Here is an 18,623-nt window from a genome sequence, read left to right as displayed (position 1 = left end):
CTCACCATGGAGCAGAACCCTCGCCTGTGCCCAGATGGGCCTGTTTCAATTCTGTCTTGACTTGGCCATGGCATTCATGGGGAGGGGGCTCCTGCTGGGGTGCATGTGGTTCACCGACTCGGGACCCCATGAGCTGGGCTTCGACCCTGCCCTGTGTCCTGCCAACAGGGCCCATCTGTACTGCACAGCCTATGAGAGACCCAAGTCCATCCCCGCGGCCAAAGGGAAGGTGCTCCAAGTGGGAGGTGAGTTCTGCCGCGGAAGGTGTTTATCAGGCCTCCCCCACGTTGTAGGGCACGCACCGCGCAGGGCTGCCGCAGGCGGGGGCCATGACGCATACCTGGGGGGCTTGGCAACCCAGCCCTCCATGTGCTTGCCCAGTGGGGTTTGTTGAGCCCGTGAGAGACAGGGAAGGAGACAGGGGTGTTTCCCGGACCACCAGCGGCCCCGAGATGGACCAGCCACCCCCTCCCCCCTCCAGAACTTCTTCTCCCAAAAAAACACTACATTCCCACTTTCTTCCTTAACGTCTCTGGCATATAATTCCCCTTAGCATTTCATTTAAAATGAAGGAGGGCTGTGGAACGGAGACATCCATCTGTGTCCCCACTTTTGACAGCTATTGTGAGTGCCTATGAGCGAGCTGTGTCCATAGCCAGGAACTTCTTCTCACGTGGAGAAACCCTGTGCCCGCAGTTTGCTCACTATTACCCACTCCCGGCGTTCATGCACACCCCCCACTCTGTCCTCGGCCCCAGAGGGTGGTCTGTGAGGCCATGGGGTGGGGACAGCAGGGGTGTCGGTCTCCACAGGCTCCTGCCAGGTGGCACGGGTGGCCGTGAGCCCGGACACCTTCTCCTGCCTATTGGCCAGTGCCCAGCAGTTCCGGGAGCTGACCCAGGCTGAGGTGAACAATGAGGACCCGGCCCTGAGCTCAGGCACGGTAAGACCCATGAGCCCAGCTCCCAGGGCTGCCGCCGCCGCCATGCAGGGGACCAAGAGCCTGGCTCGGCTGCAGCAAGGTGGGGCAGGCAGGGCCAGGTGAATGGCACCGGCCATCCAGACCCCAGGCACTGCTGGACACTCAGGTCGGGGTCCCCACAGGGCAGCCAGTTCTCTGAATCCCTGAGCGAGTCTGGTGCGGCTGCCTCTTGATGTCAGCAGAGACCCTGTGGGGCCGGGATGCCAGGGTGACCTCTCGGAGGACGGGGCGGGCGGACGCGGCAAGGAGCATTGCCGCAGGGGGATCTGGTGGGCCCTGGTCCTGGGGTAGGCGGGTGCAGGGAGCCCTGTTCTGCAGCCGACTGGGCCCCTGGCCGCCAGGCTTTTTTTGGGAAGGGCATGTTCGAGGGCCCCGCAGCGTCCTTCCCATTCTTTGCTTTAATAGGGTTGGGATGTTATGAGGCCCCCACCCTTACACACTTCTAATCACGGGCTGATGTTTGGGTTGAGACAGGAATTGGAAAGTGCGCACCTTGAAAGGGAAGGACACTCTCTGCAGAGATTCAGTGATGTCCTGGCGTCCATGGAGGAGTACCTGAGGCCACTGTTCCCAGTGCTCAGCAGCCCAGCGGCCAGGTACCTGCCGTGGGCTGACAGCTGCCAGCCCTGAGGGCAGAGGCCACAGAGGGCGAGGGAGGGGCTGGCTACATCCCGGCGGGGGTGGGTTTCGGGCGCAAAGTTGGCACTCTCCTCGGGACAGACAGGAGGGTCACCGTGTCTCCGTCCCCAGCAGTGCCCCAAAATGCTGGGAGCAGCCAGGAATAGGATACCCGGGAGCCAGGGCGGACAGGGTGGGGGGCTCAGCCTACAGGCCAGCTCTGCTGCCTCCCCGAATCCCAGAATGAGCCGGCTGTGGGGTGGGGGAATGTTGTTCCCACGTGGAAGTCCGAGTCTCTGATGCTGTGAAGTTGATGAGCTTCGCTCTGTGCTGAATCAGGCCATGCTGAATTCACATCCACAATGCCCGACTCAGGACCATCTGTTGTAGGGAATAAGCCCTAGGGCTGCTGAAAATCTTCTCTGGGGGCGTGTCCCAGCCACTCAGGTCCCTTCTGTTGCTGGTGCAGGGTGGGAGTGGGGAGCGCGGCCCAGTCCTGAGCCCCTGTGATTTATGCTCGGTAGAGAAGAAGGCAGAGGGCTTGGGCAGTTGAGCGAGTGGTACTTTTGAGGTTTGCCCGTAGGTCAGAGATAATCCTGAGTCCCGTCTGCTCCTGTGTGTGCTCTTATCCCTGGCCCCCAGTACAGGGAGACCGGTACCCAGGAGTGAGTTGTGGAACGTGCCTCGTGGGGCTCACTGCCCTGATGTTCCTCCCATTCTTAGTGCATGTGATGTTCACGTGTTTTTAAGAACCTGGACATGCCTTTGACTTCTAGAACACAGATTCCCACGCCTGCTGCGGATTCCGGGAAATCAAAGGGCAAAGACAAGGAAAGGAAAGTGTCCCCGCCCCATGGTGAGTGGGGGCCTGACGGGAGCTTCTGCGGGAGAACTTGGGCTGGGATTCACCCGAGAGCGCAGGCGGGGCGGGAACAGGCCCCCCAGAGGGCCTCCCCGGGAGGTGGGAAGGTCCCCAGAAGGTTGTGTGCGCAGCCCGCGCCAGCGCCCTGGGTGGGGGCTTGGGGCCCCTGCCGGCCGCACCACAGACCCCCGCACGCCCACCCTTCCTGGGAAAGCTGGCGGGCTGCGTGTGCCCCAGACGACACGAGGGGCAGACGAGCTTCTGGTCAGTGATCTGCCGATCTCCTGGAGGAAGGGTGAACGTGCCGGGTGCAGCCGCCGCGGGGGAGAGGGCCCCGGCGCCTGAGCGGTGGCTTCCCGGTCAGCTCTGTGCCACCAGGACGGACCGTCTGGTTCTCACTCGCTGTGCCTACACGTGTGGGAAACGTGCTGGCTCCATCACGCACACCCCACGAGTGGCCAGGGGCGTGGCACGTCCGGGGGGGTTCTGCCTCCCACCCGGCGCCTGCGGCTTTGTAAATCGTTTTCTCAAAGGCATTTTCATCGCTCGCCTTTTCTGTCGCCCCCACAGAATTACTCAATAGAAGGGAAAGGAGGGGCTGCTCTATCCAAGGGTGCTTTGGTTTCCAAAAGTGCCTGGCGGTGCCCTCGGGCCAACACCTCGCCCTAGACGTGGTCACTCCGGCTCACGTGCGGTGCCCGCGGCCGCCCGGGGCCGCCCTTAGGGTGAGGGGCCAGAACTTGCCCACCTGAGGTCCCTGTGAACTGAGATTCTGCCCTAAAAATTCCCCAGATTAAGGCCTTTGCTTACTTTTAAGTGATTTGTTTTTACTTTGTACATATAGTTTAGTCAGTTCAGGTGTCTCGTGGCCTCGCCCTTCGTCCCCTTCACACCTGTCACAAAGAGCAGGTTTTCTCACGAGCCAGGCAGGTCCGGCAGCTTCTCCGAGGGCTCCGTGGTCACTTGGAGAAGCTGCCACATCGCAGGGGTGCAAATCCTTTAGCGCACATCTTCATCCTTCGAAAGGGGGTTCCGTGCTTAGAAGGAGTCATGGCATTCCTGGACCTGCCCCAGGAATTGGCTGCCCATGTGGGGGCAGGTCCTCGAACCATGGAGGACCCGACGACCCTGTGACCTGGGCCCCACCCGGGTCTGAGCTGTGACTTAGCTGTGCCACCAGAAGCAGTGTCTATCCCCCAGAGAGCCCGGGCGCGCCCCGGGCCCCACTCCTCACGCGCTGAGCCCAGCTCAGACTTCGTCTGTGTGCGGTCGAACGACTTCCACAAGGTCGGAGACCAGCAGGCCCGCCCCAGGGGTCTGCCCGCCCGCGGGAGCGCGTCTCCCTCGGCCTTCGTAGCTGGTGTCCCCTGTCCGCAGTTCCGCTCGAGGCTGCAGACAACACCATCCTCATTGTGGACAAGGATCTTCTGGAGCTGCCGCTGGAAGGCCTCTCCGTGTTTGAGGGGGCCGTGGTCTCCTCCGTGGCCCGGGAGTTCTCCCTGCAGATGCTGTGCCACCGTCTCCACAGGGAGGAGACAGGTAAGGGCGCCCTCGGCCGCACGATGCCGACCCCCAGCCGGGCCCGTCTAAGGTACCTCACGCGGACTCCTGTCAGACGCTCCTTCTCAGGTGTTCACGCTTTCTTCCAGGCCCTCATCCGTGCAGAGTCACAGAGCACCTGCTCTGCGCCCAGTGTCTGAGCGGTGCTAAAGGTCCACTGAAGGAGAAATTAAACATTGTTCTTGGCCCACAAACCGGGGATGGGTGGTGACCAACGACATGGCTACTCATTTCCTAGGTGGTGAGGGGCAGGGAGGGAGGGGACCGGGAGGACGGACGGCACTCAGGCCTGGGGGCAGCTGGGGACTCGGGCTGACCCTGTCCTGTCCTGGGGGCTGTTCGCGCCCATGTGCCCAGCATGTGAACCTGTCCAGGCTGGAGGCTTGTGCTCTGTGCTCTTTGCTGCACTTCAATAAATGTGTTCAACTAAAAACAAAGAGTTTGGACTTTGGCTTCCATCCGGGAGAAGGTAGGAAGGACCAAATTGCCCTTCTAACAGAAACAAGTGAAAACCCGAAATAGTTGGAGTGGTGGGTCTCGGACACTGGAGGGCAGGCCGTGCGGAACCTGGTCCCCGAGAATGGGGCTGACCCCATGGAGGACGGGCCATGAGCCCAGAGAAGGAATACAGGAATTAATAATGGCCAGTGTCCCCACCCCAGATCTGACGAAAACCATAATCCCATGTGTCCAGAAGTTTCCATAAGTCCCAGACACAGGAAGCGGAGAGGAGACTCCAGGGCGGGTGTTCAGAGTGACGAGAACCCCAGCAGTGTTTCGGCAGCCACCACGGAACACCCAGAAGCGAGGCCCGGAGTGACCCCGACTTCCCGATGGAGACCACGCATCCTTACGTCACCGCAGAAAGTCCGAGGGCTGCAGCCTGCACACCGATGGAGAAGATGAAGGGGAGCACAAAATACACAAGAATGCACAAAAGGCAGAAAAAGAGGGAAAGTGGGACGAAGAGCGGATGGGGCCGGGGGAGACTGACAGCAAGGGTATTTGCCTCTCCTGTGCGGACGGTGCCAGCCCCCCGTGAGGAGGGAGGGTCCTTTGTGGGCGAGCTCGCCGCGTCCAAGACCCCCTCAAATAACAGGACAGAGAATACGCCGCCCCCCACCGGGCACACCGTGGACTCACTCGTGTTCGCGTCTAGGGCCAAGTTTTGCCGGGTTATCTGGTTTTTGTTCTTTTCGGTTTGTGGGGTTTCCGTAGGTTTGCATATGGATTTTCTTATTATTTACGACAGATGCCTCCTCCCACTCTGGAGCTTGTCCATTCACTCGCCTAAATGGTGCCGTTTGAACACAATATTTTAATATAGTCCAATATATCATTCTTTTGCTTAATCGCTTGTGCTTTAGGGTCTTTTTTTATTTTTATTTTTTATTTTTTTAAGATTTTATTTATTTATTCATGAGAGACAGAGAGAGAGAGAGAGGCAGAGGGAGAAGCAGGCTCCCAAGGAGCAGGGAGCCTGATGCGGGACTCGATCCCAGGACCCTGGGATCATGACGTGAGCCGAAGGCAGACGCTTAACCATCTGAGCCACCCAGGCGCCCTGGGGTCTTTTTTTAAAACTTGTTTTCTTACATCACAATCATGAAGCTATTCTCCCATGATATCTCGTAAATACATCTGTTTTTCTTTCCTGCCTTTTACGTGGTATCCACCCTCCTGACCCGCAGCGTGCGGTGCGCTTCCGTTTCTTCCCCTCGGGGGCACCATTTACGGGAGGGTCCTTTCTCCTCGGCTCCGCGTGGCCCGTGTTGCCGTGGGGGGGGGGCGGCAGAGAAGAGCCACCCTGGGTGGCAGGAGGAGCGGCGGCCCGGACGCGTGCACACCCTGCTCCCCAGGATCTGGGAGTGTGACCCGGTGACCGTCCCGACACGGGAGAGTGTCCCGGATGAGCCGGGAGGCCCGATGGCAGCATCGAGCTCCTCCTAAGACAGAGGCAGGAGAGTCACAGAGACATGGGAAGAGGCCATGCTGCCGCCTCTGAAGATGGGGAGGCCCTGGAGCTGAGGCCACCGGAGGCTGGAGAAGGCCGGAACCGATTCTCCCCAGGAGGAAAGAGCCCTGCACACACTTTGGTTTTAGCCCAGTGGGACGCGTTCGACCCCGACCTCCAGGTCTGTGAGATACTAAATGTGTGTGGTGATTTGTTACAGCAGCAAGAGGAAACACACCCAAACTCTAACAAAAATACCTGCGAGGTGTGAGTTCAGTCTCTCTACGCGTTACTGAGTGCTGATCCCCAGGGTCCTGCACACCCAGAGGGGGTGTTGTCGGGGCCGTGAGCTGCTCCGGCTGCATGCACGTTTGCGGGTGAAATGTTCCTGGTAAATCTTTAAGGAGAACCACCAAAAGCAGAGAATCGGTGTATGAACTCCAGATCAACAGAGGGACACGAACAAGAAAAGCAAATGATCCGAACACCTCACCCGAGCTGCTAGCAGCCAGCGAACAGAACAAATAAAAATCAAAAGGCAAAGTGGTGGAGATTAGTCCATGTGGGTCATAAACTAAAACATAAATAAATAAGTGGGCCACACCGGTCAACTCCGTGACAGCGTGGATGACGAGGCACGCCGAAGCCTGGGACGTGGGTTTGACAGCAGGCCAGAGAGCGGACAGACAGATGGAGTGACCCATTGTCTCGCGGAACAGACCTGACGGCCGTAAGCACCGTCAGGGCTGGGGTCATTCCATGGTGGTAACGGTCGGTTTGTCAGCAGGATAAAATCGCCTCAAACTATGTGAAGCAACGAGCAAACACTAGGGCAAGACGGGGGGACCCGTCCCGCGGTGGTAGATCATGCACACCCCACGTCCGGCAGGTCGGACAAACAGAGGAAAAGCAGAGTCTGAGCCGTGCCGTGGACAGACCCAGAGCCGTACAACAACTGGGGACGTTCTCCCCAGGAACAACACCTGGAGTGACGACCACCTTGGCCGACACCACGGCGTGATCAGCTCAGAAGCCGCTACCCAAAGGAGGATTTCTTAAATCCCATTCATTTCAAATTTAAAAACACACTTCTGCATATCTCCCGGGCCTCAGGAGAAAGGATGGCAGGAAGTCCAAGGCTGGTGGAGTGCTATGGCCGCAGGGCTGGAAGGGTCTCACAGCTTTGGATGTCCATATCAGGAAAGGAAAAGGTTGGAAGTGTACAAGCTAAGCATCAAATTTATGAAGTTAGAGCAAGAACAGCAAAAGAAAAAAAAACTCAAAGCAGAGGAAAGGGTACAATAAACACATGAGCAGACATCAACAAAATAGAAAGCAAAACAAATTTTTTTAAAGATGTTATTTATTTGACAGAGAGAGAGCGAGCGCACACAAGCAGGGGGAGTGGCAGAGGGAGAAACAGGCTTCCCGGCCGAGCAGGGAGCCCGATGTGGAGCTCGATCCAAGGACCCTGGGATCATGACCTGAGCCGAAGGCAGACGCTTAACCGACTGAGCCACCCAGGCGCCCTGGAAATAATTTTTTTTTTTTAAACTCATAAAATAGACACATTCTGGTAAGAATGATCAAGAAAAAAGGCAGATGGTGCACAAATACACAAAGTTGGGAATGAAAAGAGACTCAAACTCTAAAGATGCATCAGAGATTTAAAAGATCCTAAGAGACCTAACAACAGTATATCCAAACCCTTAGGCAAAGCAGACCAAGTCCTGGGGAAAAACAGCTCACAGACTCAAGAAGGAAAACCCCAAACAGTCTCAGAACCAGCAAGGAAAGGAGATGAACAGATTTACTCCTTTGAGATCTACCAGACTTTCCGGAAACAGTTCACGTCAGTCTTAACAGATCTCCCTGGAGTAGGGAAAAGGGGCCAACCCGTCCTAGCCTTCTGTCGGCCCCTGACTCCCAAACTGCCAAGACCAGCACAAGAAAGAAAAATAGAACTTGCATCACCCAGTCTGACCTCAAAAATTTGCAAGTGTCATTATATTGGATTAAAGGAAAACGAAGTTACAAGCATCTCAGTTGCTGCAGGAAAAGAGCATTTGATAAAATGTGTGCGTTCATACTAGAAATTCTTAGCAAACCGGGACAGAGTGGACATACCTCACCCTGGTGGAGGCTCCATCCAGACCTAGAGCAAGCCTCCTCCCTGACGGCACACCCGGGCGGGGCCCTGTCAGGACACAGCAGAGCCCCGGCCGCACCTCCGTCCCCTCTCTGCGGGAGCCGCAATGCGGGTAGACGCGCAGAAGTGAGAGGCGTGAGGGCAGAAGGGAGGAAGTGAACTGTCATTATTTTTGGACCCTCCAAAAGAATCTGCAAGCCACTAGAACAGAGAAGTGTAAATCCTTGTGCAGGAGGCAGAGGAACCAGCCGGGCCCGGCCCTGTGACTGGGCCACGCCGCGGGCACACTGGTGGGTGCCCGGCATGGTGTGTGAATGGTCAGCCGGGTAGGCAGCAGGGCCTCTGGTGACGGTTCCTTTCTTGAGCACTCCCGCCTCGGGTTTTCCCCAGCCCTGCAAGCCTTTACATTTCAGAAACTACAGCTCTTTCACCTTTACAAAAATTAAAGTCAGTTGTTCTCACTACTTTTTTTTTTTTTTAATTAAGGTGAAAAAATAACCATTTTAAAGTGAACAGTTCAGGGACATTTATTGTGTTCATAATGCTGTGTGCCACCAACTATTCTAGCCCCAAACACCACCTTCTTTTGTTGTCCGCAGCCGAGGGGACCGTGAAGAAGGAGGGCAGAGGCAAGAAGAGGAGTCCGGCGAAGAAGGGACAGAAGGTGGGCAGATGGGCCTGGGGAGGCTGGGTCCCCCCTGCAGGACGCAGGACCCCCCAGCGACCCTTGTCTCTGGTGCAGGACGCTCCGCCCCGGCTCGTCCCCCCTGACTGCATCGTAGTCGACGCCGACAGCTTCAAGTGTATCCTTTACCGACCCCGCCGTCTGGGACACCCAGGCGCAAGCGCTGTTTCTCCTTAACCCAGAGCTAGTCGTCGTGGACCCCTACGGGGAGGCCCAGGGCGTAGGTGAGTGCCTCCCATGGGCCCCTGATGCACGCACACGGGCACACACAACACACACCACCCTCTGGGCTCCACCCTCGGCTGCCTCCCGTTACACTGACCACAGGGGGAGTGGGGTCCTGCGGCCGTGGCCATCACAGCCAAGTCGGGACCGTAGCTGTAGGAAAAGTGAACCCCTGAAGCGAGGTCCGCTGCCCCCGTTCTCAGAGCCCAAAACGGGACTTCCTGCCGCCCAGGGCAGCTCTAAGTGTCTAATTCTTGCGGGCTCTTCTTTTGCTAAATTGGTTTTACATCACTTCTCGGCCTTTGGCTAAGATCAAGAGTAAAATCTCCACAAAGGAGGGCGGGAAGGAGCACTGACATTTCCACACGCAGGAAACGTTGACTCCACCATGTCCCGTGTCTCTACACGAGGGGCCGCGCCAGGGGCCGCGCCAGGGGATGGCCCTGCCCATCTCCCTCAGTGTCCCACATCTGAGACAAGCTCCATTCATTTCCTGTTGCAGAAAGGCTGACTCCTGTCTTCGTCACCCGGGAAATTTTGGAAAGATTCCGAGACACGTTCACTGCTCTCTGGGTGGGACATCTGGGAAATAAGCACTTCCCCAGGTTGGTGTCGGGGTTCTGGGGACACCGTCCTGCAGCCAGCAGGCTGATGTGAGCCAGCTGGGGGTGCCCCACACACGGGAGGGACTGCTGTCCTCCGTCTCCCCCTTGTCCCTCTCTCCTCCCTCTTTCCCTCAGGCCCCCCCAACCCTGACCCCGCATTCTGTCCTGTCAAACCCCCTGCCACCCCCACCCCCAGAGGCTCCTGGTGTCTGGCCTTTCTTCATCACACAGTGGGCTCCTTGGTCCTCACGGTGCCTGCATGGTGGCATCATTGTCCTCATCCCCACTTTACAGACGAGGACCTGGCACGCGGGAGTGTGCTTTTGCCCGGGGTCCCCCAGCCAGTCCAGTGCAGGGCGTGCCCCTGGCTCTGGGACTTGGGGGGATTGTAGGAGGAGAACCTGCTGGAGGGGGGCGGGGCTGCGGGAGAGCAGGGCTGCGAGAGAGAAGGGCGGGGCCCGTGGGCGGGGCTGCGAGGGAGAAGGGGGGTGTGGGGCGGGGCTTCGAGTGAAGGGCGGGGCCCGTGGGGCGGGGCTGTGAGAGAGAAGGCGGGGCTGTGAGTGGGCGGGGCCTGTGAGAGGAGGAGGGGCAGCATTGTAGAGGGACCCGCCAGAGAAGTGCAGGGTTGCATGTGGGTGGGGCCTGTGGGCAGTGGGCGGGGCCTGCTGGAGTGGTGTGGACTGCTGGGGGCAGGGACACTCCCCTGTGGGTTCTCTCAGAGACCTGGGAGTGGTTGGCCATCAGGGAAGTGTCCTTCTAGCACTTTCCAGAGCCACTGCTCAGTGAGATGGGAGTTCATTCCAGGGACCCGAGGTCCTTTCTCCGGAGAACCATGTGGATAGAACGCAGGATGGAGGCTGATGCCGAGTGTACATTAGCCCTGTCCTGGCAGAGGGGTGGGACGGGGAGTGAAGAGCACAGGACAGGCTTTGCTTTCAAAGCACCCCAGGGACACCCTGGGACGCCGGCTGCTGGCCTCTGGCTCCCACCACCAGGCCGCCCTCCTTCCCTTTGCAGCCAGGCCGAGTGGGAGCAGCTCCTGGGCAGCTGCAGCGGCTTCTTCTTCTACGGGATGGAGAGCTTCCTGTCCCACATACTGGTGGAAAGGTTGGCTGCCATGAACCTACAAGGTGAGGCAGTCCCTCAGGGCCCCAGATGCTTGACGCTCTGCCAGGACCCCAGTGCATGAGATGGATCTACACAGGGACAGAGCAAGGCCCCTTGCGTCGCCATCAGTCATCGTCTGTCTGAGAAAGGGACACTGGAAGCACAGCGGGGCTCTGGGAGAAGCCTCCTCCTGCCCTCGTACCCCTCCTCCACTTCTCAGAGACCCAGTTCAGAGTTCTAGACCTGACAGGTGCAGCCGGAGGCAGGAGCTGGGAGGGTCACCCCCAGGGCTGGGCCTGCAGAGTCCAGGAGGGCTAGGGTGGGCATTTCCAGAACACACTGACCACAACCCCCCCCCCCCCCCCCCCTCCTAGCATAAATGTGGGCACTCTAGGCCTTGTATTCTGTCTGGCCGTCCTCTGAGGACTTCTGAGTGGGCGGTCTGGCTTGCCCTTGAGTGACCTTCTCCTGAGGCAGAGGCTGACTGGCACACTGTGTAGTCGCTAGGAGAGCCTTTTCGGGGACCCTCAAGAGGCACATGGCCCAGTGATGACAGCATAACAAGCACGTGGACATGTGTCCTGTGGTCAGGGCACCTGAACACCCCCACACCATCACCTGCTACCGGTCTCCTTCCCAGCCCCTGGAGATGGGCCACGCCACAGTCCAGCCCACCCCAGAAGCCTGTCACTGGCGCATTCCTTACCCTTAGAGGAGGTAAAAACAAGGCCTTCTCAGATGCGTGAGGTCAGAGGCATTCTTAAGCTCACCAGGCTCGTGTGGGGCTGACACCACCACTGGGGCCCTCTGCTATTCCCGACCGTTGGAGGTTCTGCCTGCCCCTGGGGACAGCCCCCCAAGCCTGCCCTCAGCCAGACCACTGCAGGAAGTGCACAGAAAGCCTGTGCACATGGGGCTCTCGGCATGCCCATGGCCAAGTGTTGCTGTTTCAGCGGACACACGGGGCCATGTGCCTGAGACCGCCCCCGGCAGGCTGGGCTGCCTTGTTGGCAGGGCATGCTGGGAGCTGAGCCGATTGCACGAGAAGACTGGGAAGGGTGTGGGGTTCCTGAAGTAGATAGTGTCCCCGTGCGCTGGTGCAGCCGGCGGGTCTTGGGAAAGGGTCTATGGACGTCAAGTCCGAGCCTCGGCCTTATTGGGCTGCATTTCCCTGATTGCCCCACGCCCTGGGTGACACCACCAGCCTGCACGGGCCTCCCACTCCTGGGCGTGCGGCTGCTGAGCTGCCCCTCTGTGTCCTGCAGAGTGCCAGATGATGGTCCTGCTGGGCCTGACGCGGTCCTACAAGAGCATGCGGCGGCATATGGAGAACTCAGAGAACAAGAGGTGCCTGCACCAGCTTGGGCCAGCAGCCTGGCCTCCACACACTGAATGGGGGTGCCTGGGGGGCCTAGGATTGATGGATGTGCTCCCTGGGAAGTGTGGGGGGACAGAGTGTCCCTGCGTCCCATGGGCAGAGCCATCTGCCCCCAGACCCCGCCCTGGAAGAGGCTGGTGGGGGGGGTGCAGCGGAAGAGGGAGGGGAGCTCCAGTGGAAGACTAAGGCCTGCGGGGACTGGGCCAGGGGCCAGGGGGCCAGCAGCTGGGAGGGTGCCCTGGCTTCAGAGCTCCCCACATCACATGCACCCCAGGGCCTGTGTGGGCTGCCACCTCACGATGGATGCTCTGCCTCCTGACTTCCCCGCAAGGCTGGGAGTGGTCCGGAGGGATTTGGTGGCACTCCGGAATGCCTTGTCTTGTTAAATGGCATTTCACGTGGCGGGGGGGCAGGGGGGCGGAGTGGGGGGAGGGTGTTCTTCATTGTTTCAAGCACTTGAGGAGCTGTCAGCCCAATACTTGGGGCTATTTGGGCTGTGGACTGGGGTCGGCTCGGGCCGTCCCACTGGAGCTCGATCCCCTGCAGCGTGCCCCAGCTGACCTTGGAGGAGCCCATCAAGACTGCCATCCTTCTGAGTCTGGTGGGGGTCAGGAGCATCCTGACAAATCAGTGGCCGACATTCCTGCAGGACAACGCGCTGCGGGCCGGCATCCTGTGGGAAAGTGAGTGGGTGCGGGTGTCCCGGGCCCGTCCGCAGCCCTGAGGGCCTCCCCAGCAGCCTGCCGGTGGTGCCCCTGACCAGTGTGAGGGATGCTTCCTTCCTAGGTCTGCTGACAGCCGGCAGGCCGATCGGGAGAGCAGTCCGTCTCCTTCAGAACACGGGATCTGGTGAGCCGAGGAGCCACGGTAACAGAAGCTGTCCCCCGTCCCTGCCGCTGCTCAGGCTGTGCCAGGCCACCTCCCAGCCGGCGTCCCAGCGGCGCTGCCGGGCTGCGGTGCCCGCCGTTTCTGGGCCGCTGCCACAGCTCAGCGTCGCCGACGGCGAGCACAGCCTCCCGTGAGATCCTCAGGGCTGAGCACACTGGGCGTTAGAAGGGCTCCAGGCGCCCAAGTTCTGGAAGCCCAGGCGTGCTCTCTGGGGCGGGAGCAGGAAACCTTCAAACTATACCCCACAAAAGGAGCTTAAAATTTAGAAGTGACGTGGGGCGCAGTGCCCAGAACACGGTTACCAGACAGTGAAGGCTGTTGAGTGCGTGCGGGCGGGAGGGAGCACCGGCAGGTGCGTGAGGGCGGAGGACCCTAGAAGAGCCAGTGGTGTGAGGAGCTGCTAACGAGCTGCTTTGGGGACAGAGGAAGGGGCGCCCACGTGGCCTCTGTTGTTCTGTGTGGATGTGCCTTGGAAGGAAGGGACACCCCACGGTCAGCGGTGGCAGCCGGCTGATGGCAGGAGGAGGAGCCGCCTGGCCCCACGGTGCTGGGAGTGGTGTGGCGTGGAGGCGACAGGCGGGCCTGGGCCTGGCGAGGTCCCTCCCTGGCTGGGTGCCACCGCCCGTGGGCCTCGGTGTCCGTGGCTGTACATGTGTGGCCGTGTCCACGGTGGGGCCGCGTCTGCACCGTCGTCCCCCGTGCGCCCTGCCCCCAGTGCTCCGTGCCGGCCACGAGCGCGGTCTCACTCTCCCGCAGGTGAGCCTCCGTGGGCCTCCAGGGTCAAACTGCTGTCCCTCCCGCCGCAGCTCAGCGACCAGGAGCGGCTGCCCATCGTCCTCAACTCGGTCCTGTACGGGCTGCCACACCTGGCCATCGGGTGACCCCCCCGGGGCAAGGACCCTGACTGCCCCTCCGAGGACCCACCACCCAGCCCTCCCCCCCGTGGGGGCCCCGCCCCTGAACCCCAGTTCTGCTCGGGGTCATGCCAGGGCCATCCTGAGTCTGATCTGCTCTGGTGCTTCCTCCTCAGCCTGCACTGCCCGGCTCGCACGGGGACCCTTGGGCAGGGGAGGGGAGTCCCTCTGGGGACTCTGCCTCGGGGCTGACCCCACAGCGGCCTGGACCCCCGGAACCCTCCCCTGCCCTGTGCACTCCCTGGGTCCCAGTGGTGGGGGAGCTGCCTGTGTTTGGGGTAGAGGCTGGCCCTGGGGGTGAGGCCCTCGGTCCCTGGAGGCCCACGGTGGTCCCTGGACAAGGAGCACCATCGTTTTTGGTGTAAGCGCTTTAGTAAAGGACAATGTCCAGTGTCTGCATCACGTGTCTGCAGCGCGGTCTGAGGCCCCGGGTGGCGGCAGGACTGGAGTCCCTCTGCCGAGCGCCGTGCCGTGGTGCGGCTCAGCCGATGCTTGCCGAGTGAGCGAGCGAGTGCGGGAAGGCCGGCCCCGGGGCCCGTGCATGTGTCTGTGAGGCCGGCTCCCAGGGGGCGACCCCAAGCTCCATGGGGAGTCCCGGTTTGTCCGCTGGAGGCAGGAAGTGGGCGGGAGGTCCGCCCTGGTCTCAGAGGCCCCCAGGGTGGGACGTACCGCCGCACCTGTGAGCACCACACGGACCAGGGAGGAGCCGCCGTCCACAGACTTGGACGCTCAGCCAGACCTGAGGGTGGCCATAGGAAGAGCAGCTACGTCCCCAGGACGCGTCCTCCCACCGGGCCCCAAGCCGTCCTGGCCCACGTGGAGACCAGGGTGAGGGACTGAGTAGCCAGGACCCTGTGTCCCAAGAGTCTCCCAGGCTGGTGGCCAGGGGACAAGGGAGAGCCAGCTCCAGGTCTCTCTGGGGTGGAGCCAGCGCCGTTAACAGTCCACGGGCTGGGGGCGGGGAGGGTCAAAGTGTCTTCGGGCCCTGGGTCCTTCCTGGCAAGCACCCCTCGGACATCTGCTGAGGTCAGGCCACAGAGCGCCCTGGGCCGGGGGACCCTGGCCCTGGGGGCTGCTAGGACTGCTCTTTCCAGGCCCCCGAGCACAGTGAGGTGTCCGCACAGAGGCCACATCTGCCTCACCTGGAGACTTCTGGCCTCTGAGCACAGGCTCTGGGGCCACCTGGGAGCCAGAGATAGCCACCCACAGGCCAGAGGGTGCCAGGCCTCAGGCCAAGCGGCCGCCGGTCATCTCTGGGCTGTGAGAACCAGGAGCTAAGTGGGTGGGAGACAGTACACGTCCGCGAGGCTTTGTTCCCCTGGCACACGTGAGGGGGTGTGGATGGTGGTGTTTCGTCCTGGTCTTGTGTCTGGGACACGGGCGGGAAGCCCACGCCGCAGCCTCCCTGCCCTGGGTCGGACGGACCCGCCCCTGGACTTGCTGGGTCGAGCACAGGCCAGGCCAAATAGTGAGGAAGAAAGCACGAAATAGGACTGCGATGAGGTACCACAGCGCGCCTACTAAAACCCTAACGTAGGCATCAGTGCCAACACCGCGTGCTAGGGAACGTGGGGAGCACCTGGGCCCCCCGTACGTCACGGCTGGGGCTGGGAAACGGCGCGGCCCTCAGGCAGACGGCTGGACCGGTTCTTACGAGCTCTGCCTGTGACCAGCATGAGACGGGCCCTGCGCGCCCAGCCTCGCGTCCCAGGGAAGCCTGTGCGTGTCTGCCGCGGCCGTTCCATCAGAGCGAGGGCTGGAAACAAGCAGTGTCCTTCGCTGGGGATGGTGGCACGAGCTCTGGTCCACGTGCCAGTGGAATGCCACACGGAGAACCGCGAACCCCGGATCCCTGGACGGGTGTCGGGGGCGCGACACCGCGTGCAGGAGCCGCGACCAGCAAGGTCACACGCCGTGTGATGTCATTCCTGCCACGATTCTGAAGATGACGACACCGGAGAGGGAGAGCACGCTGGTGTCTCGGGCACGGCCTGGGGGTGCAGGGGGAGCCCCCGCGGCCACAGGCCAGGGATCGCGCGTGGGAAACCCTTGCACAGAGCTGTGCACACAGGTGCACACGCCCTGTGAACGTGGCGAAACAGCACTGTGCCCACGCGGTTCCCCGGCTTCTGGTTCCGGATGCCGCCGCTGGGAAGCTGCGTGAAGGATGCATCATCAGTGCTCTTTGTGCAGCTTCTCGCAGGGCTACAGTTAGTCCAACGTAAAAAGTTTAAAAGCAGCTCATCTTTGATAACATCGAAAGGTGGTGATGCCCTTCTTTTTGTTAAATTTTTTTCCTTTTGTCAAACATATACACATTCTTCTTCCAGTTAAAAAAAAAAAAGAGCTAACTAATGATCAAGGAATAAATTCAAATCAGAGCAGCCGTGGATATATGAGCTTCCTTCTAGAAAGCTGTTGGCACCCACCCAAACAACAAGAATAAAAGCCTCTGGAAATATTTCATCTGTGCAGACTCACATTTTTTACCTTATACTGTGTCTACTCGTGTGAGAAATATGAAACGTGAGTGCTAGTCCGTGTATCGGAGGCGTTGAAATAACTTTCTGAATTATGCCCCAGCAACATGACAAATCACATTATCAATTAGCTTCTGTAACGAAGTGGCATTCCATAATATATTCAAGCATGAAAAAATTGCATAGGTGGAATTTATGTAACCCTAAAAACTATAAGGAGAAAAAAGATCACTTGGAATTTATTGGTAATAATAGACAGAATGTAATTGGAATGGTGGGTAGCCTGGGAGGAAGGGTGACCAGATCTGCATGTTCTCAATGTCGTGAGGGCCCCAGGGCTCCGGGAGACCACCCTCCCCACACCGGGTGACCGCGTGCGTGTGGCGGTGGAGGAAGCCCTTGGCTCTAGCCAGGCTTCCTGACCTTGAGCCGGTCACTCGGGAGCCGCAGCCTTAGCCGCCCAGGGCTGGGGCCTGAAGGGGACCAGGAAGGGCCTGACCCCCGTCCCGCTTCTCCCAGACCCCGCGTGTCCAGGCCCAGCCCCTCACTTGCAACAACTTGCAAACTCCAACCTGTTCTGTGTTTGCTCGTCAGTCAACATTTAAAAAGTTCCATCTCTTTTATTAATTTATATCTTGAAAATAGTGATTTCCATATTTTTTAAAGACCTATTTATTTTAGAGAGGTGGGGGAGGGGCAGCGAGAGAGAGAATCCCCAGGAAACTCCCCGCCGAGCACAGAGCCGGAGGCGGGGCTGGATCTCAGGACCCCGAGATCATGACCTGAGCTGAAACCGAGTCCCACACTCAACCAACTGAGCCACCCAGGTGCCCCGTGATTTCCATATTTTTAAAACAAGGACTTTTTTTTTTAAACTATATGTTTTATTGTAGGAAATATGGAGAATAAAAACAAAGGGAAAAAAGTACTCCCAGCCCACATGGTGTTTTGATGGATTTCTGGATTTCTCTGCCCACGTTCCTGCACTCAGCCCACTTCCTGTGTCATTGGCCTTGCCCACATGGAAGCCCACTGTGCCAGGACCAAGGGTCCTCTGGGCATAGAGGGCGGGCCCCTGCGGATGGGGCGAGGCAGTCTAGGGTCCCCCCTTCCCTGGGGAGGTGGGCCTGAGGATGAGTGGGCTGGGGGCCCAGGTCATGTGGGCTCTGGAGCCAGGCCAGCTGGGGTCAGCACCTCACTCTGGCCAGGACCCCCTCGGGGGTTACATTCACGTGACCAGCTCAACACTTCACGTTCATGCCTCAATCCCCGTGGAACAGCGTCACCCGGCCGCACCCAAGGTCCATCCTCTGTGATGTGGCCATCACACACCCCATCACCTCTGCTGAGCGGGAGACCCTGGCCTCCACGCGTCCTGGCCGGTGCCCATAGCTCCTGGCACAGGTGCTCTGGGCTCCTGGGTCCCTCCCTGCGGCTCCCAGCAGGTGTTCCCCGGACGGCGAGTGTGGGGTCCCAGCGGGCGCCTGTCTGCCAGGCCCTCCTGCGCAAGCCGTGAATTCAGTCACGGCTGAAGCAGGCCTCCCCCCATGGATCCAGATTAAGAAGTTAGGTGGGTTAATAAAGCTAAAACGTTCACAGACGCTTGTGTATAAATTTCTATTAAGTTCCGTCATCCAGCACCAGTCGCCAATAGTTTAATTTCTATATTAAATAATTAAAACTCTATTTTCAATTGCTGTGAACAATTGTTTTCCTTAATGATCTTCCCAGAGGAGCCAGTAATTTTCTATCTTGTAAAAATGATTAACCGGCATCATTATCCCATATCTCTGAAATATAACCGAGCGACTTCAAGGAAGGCCATTCGTATTCAATTAATGCTCCCTTGCATTAAGACGGACAATATTACTTCATGCCATGCACAACCCTGCTGTCCCCTCATTTTATTATGACGATGATGGAGATAGAAACAACCAGTTTAATTATCCCATTTCCAACAGAAATCAATTTTCAACACGTCTTCACCCTTAAACAGAGGAAGAAGCCGGCAGGGCTGCTCTGGGGAAGGGCAGGCCCGCCGGGCGCTCAACGGCGCTGCTCTAGACGCTCCAGGCTTGCGGCCCAGGGTGGGGGGCACAGGGCCCGGACCCCGCACCCTGGGGCGGCCTCTCCAGGGGAAGCAGCCCGTGGGGATCTGCAGACCCTTGGGAGAACCTGCTGACGTGCCTCTTGGGGTCTTGTCCTCAGGGGCTGCC

The 18,623-nt window shown here is 59.4% G+C and overlaps 1 protein-coding gene across 1 annotated transcript in view; it reads left to right on the top strand.

Moving 5' to 3' along the window:
• The window catches only part of CFAP46 (cilia and flagella associated protein 46), a gene marked incomplete at its 5' end in the record, with an annotated part of 68,966 nt that extends 55,027 nt beyond the window's left edge, over positions 1–13,939 (top strand). Inside the window, 14 exons of the mRNA XM_032423020.1 lie at positions 169–245; positions 813–943; positions 1,457–1,578; positions 2,377–2,456; positions 3,840–4,001; positions 8,725–8,789; positions 8,868–8,928; positions 8,999–9,034; positions 9,538–9,640; positions 10,658–10,770; positions 12,013–12,094; positions 12,672–12,808; positions 12,912–12,974; positions 13,770–13,939. Of these exons, the coding sequence (XP_032278911.1) occupies positions 169–245; positions 813–943; positions 1,457–1,578; positions 2,377–2,456; positions 3,840–4,001; positions 8,725–8,789; positions 8,868–8,928; positions 8,999–9,034; positions 9,538–9,640; positions 10,658–10,770; positions 12,013–12,094; positions 12,672–12,808; positions 12,912–12,974; positions 13,770–13,894 (1,357 nt within the window). The remainder of the gene's footprint in view (positions 1–168; positions 246–812; positions 944–1,456; positions 1,579–2,376; positions 2,457–3,839; positions 4,002–8,724; positions 8,790–8,867; positions 8,929–8,998; positions 9,035–9,537; positions 9,641–10,657; positions 10,771–12,012; positions 12,095–12,671; positions 12,809–12,911; positions 12,975–13,769) is intronic.
• Between the last annotated feature and the right edge of the window lie 4,684 nt (positions 13,940–18,623).

The sequence above is a fragment of the Phoca vitulina genome, unplaced genomic scaffold, assembly GCF_004348235.1.
Source record: "Phoca vitulina isolate PV1807 unplaced genomic scaffold, GSC_HSeal_1.0 scaffold28, whole genome shotgun sequence".
Taxonomy (NCBI): Eukaryota; Metazoa; Chordata; class Mammalia; order Carnivora; family Phocidae; genus Phoca; species Phoca vitulina.
The sequence above is the reverse complement of the archived record's forward strand: the minus strand, read 5'-3'. Positions and strand labels throughout refer to the sequence as shown.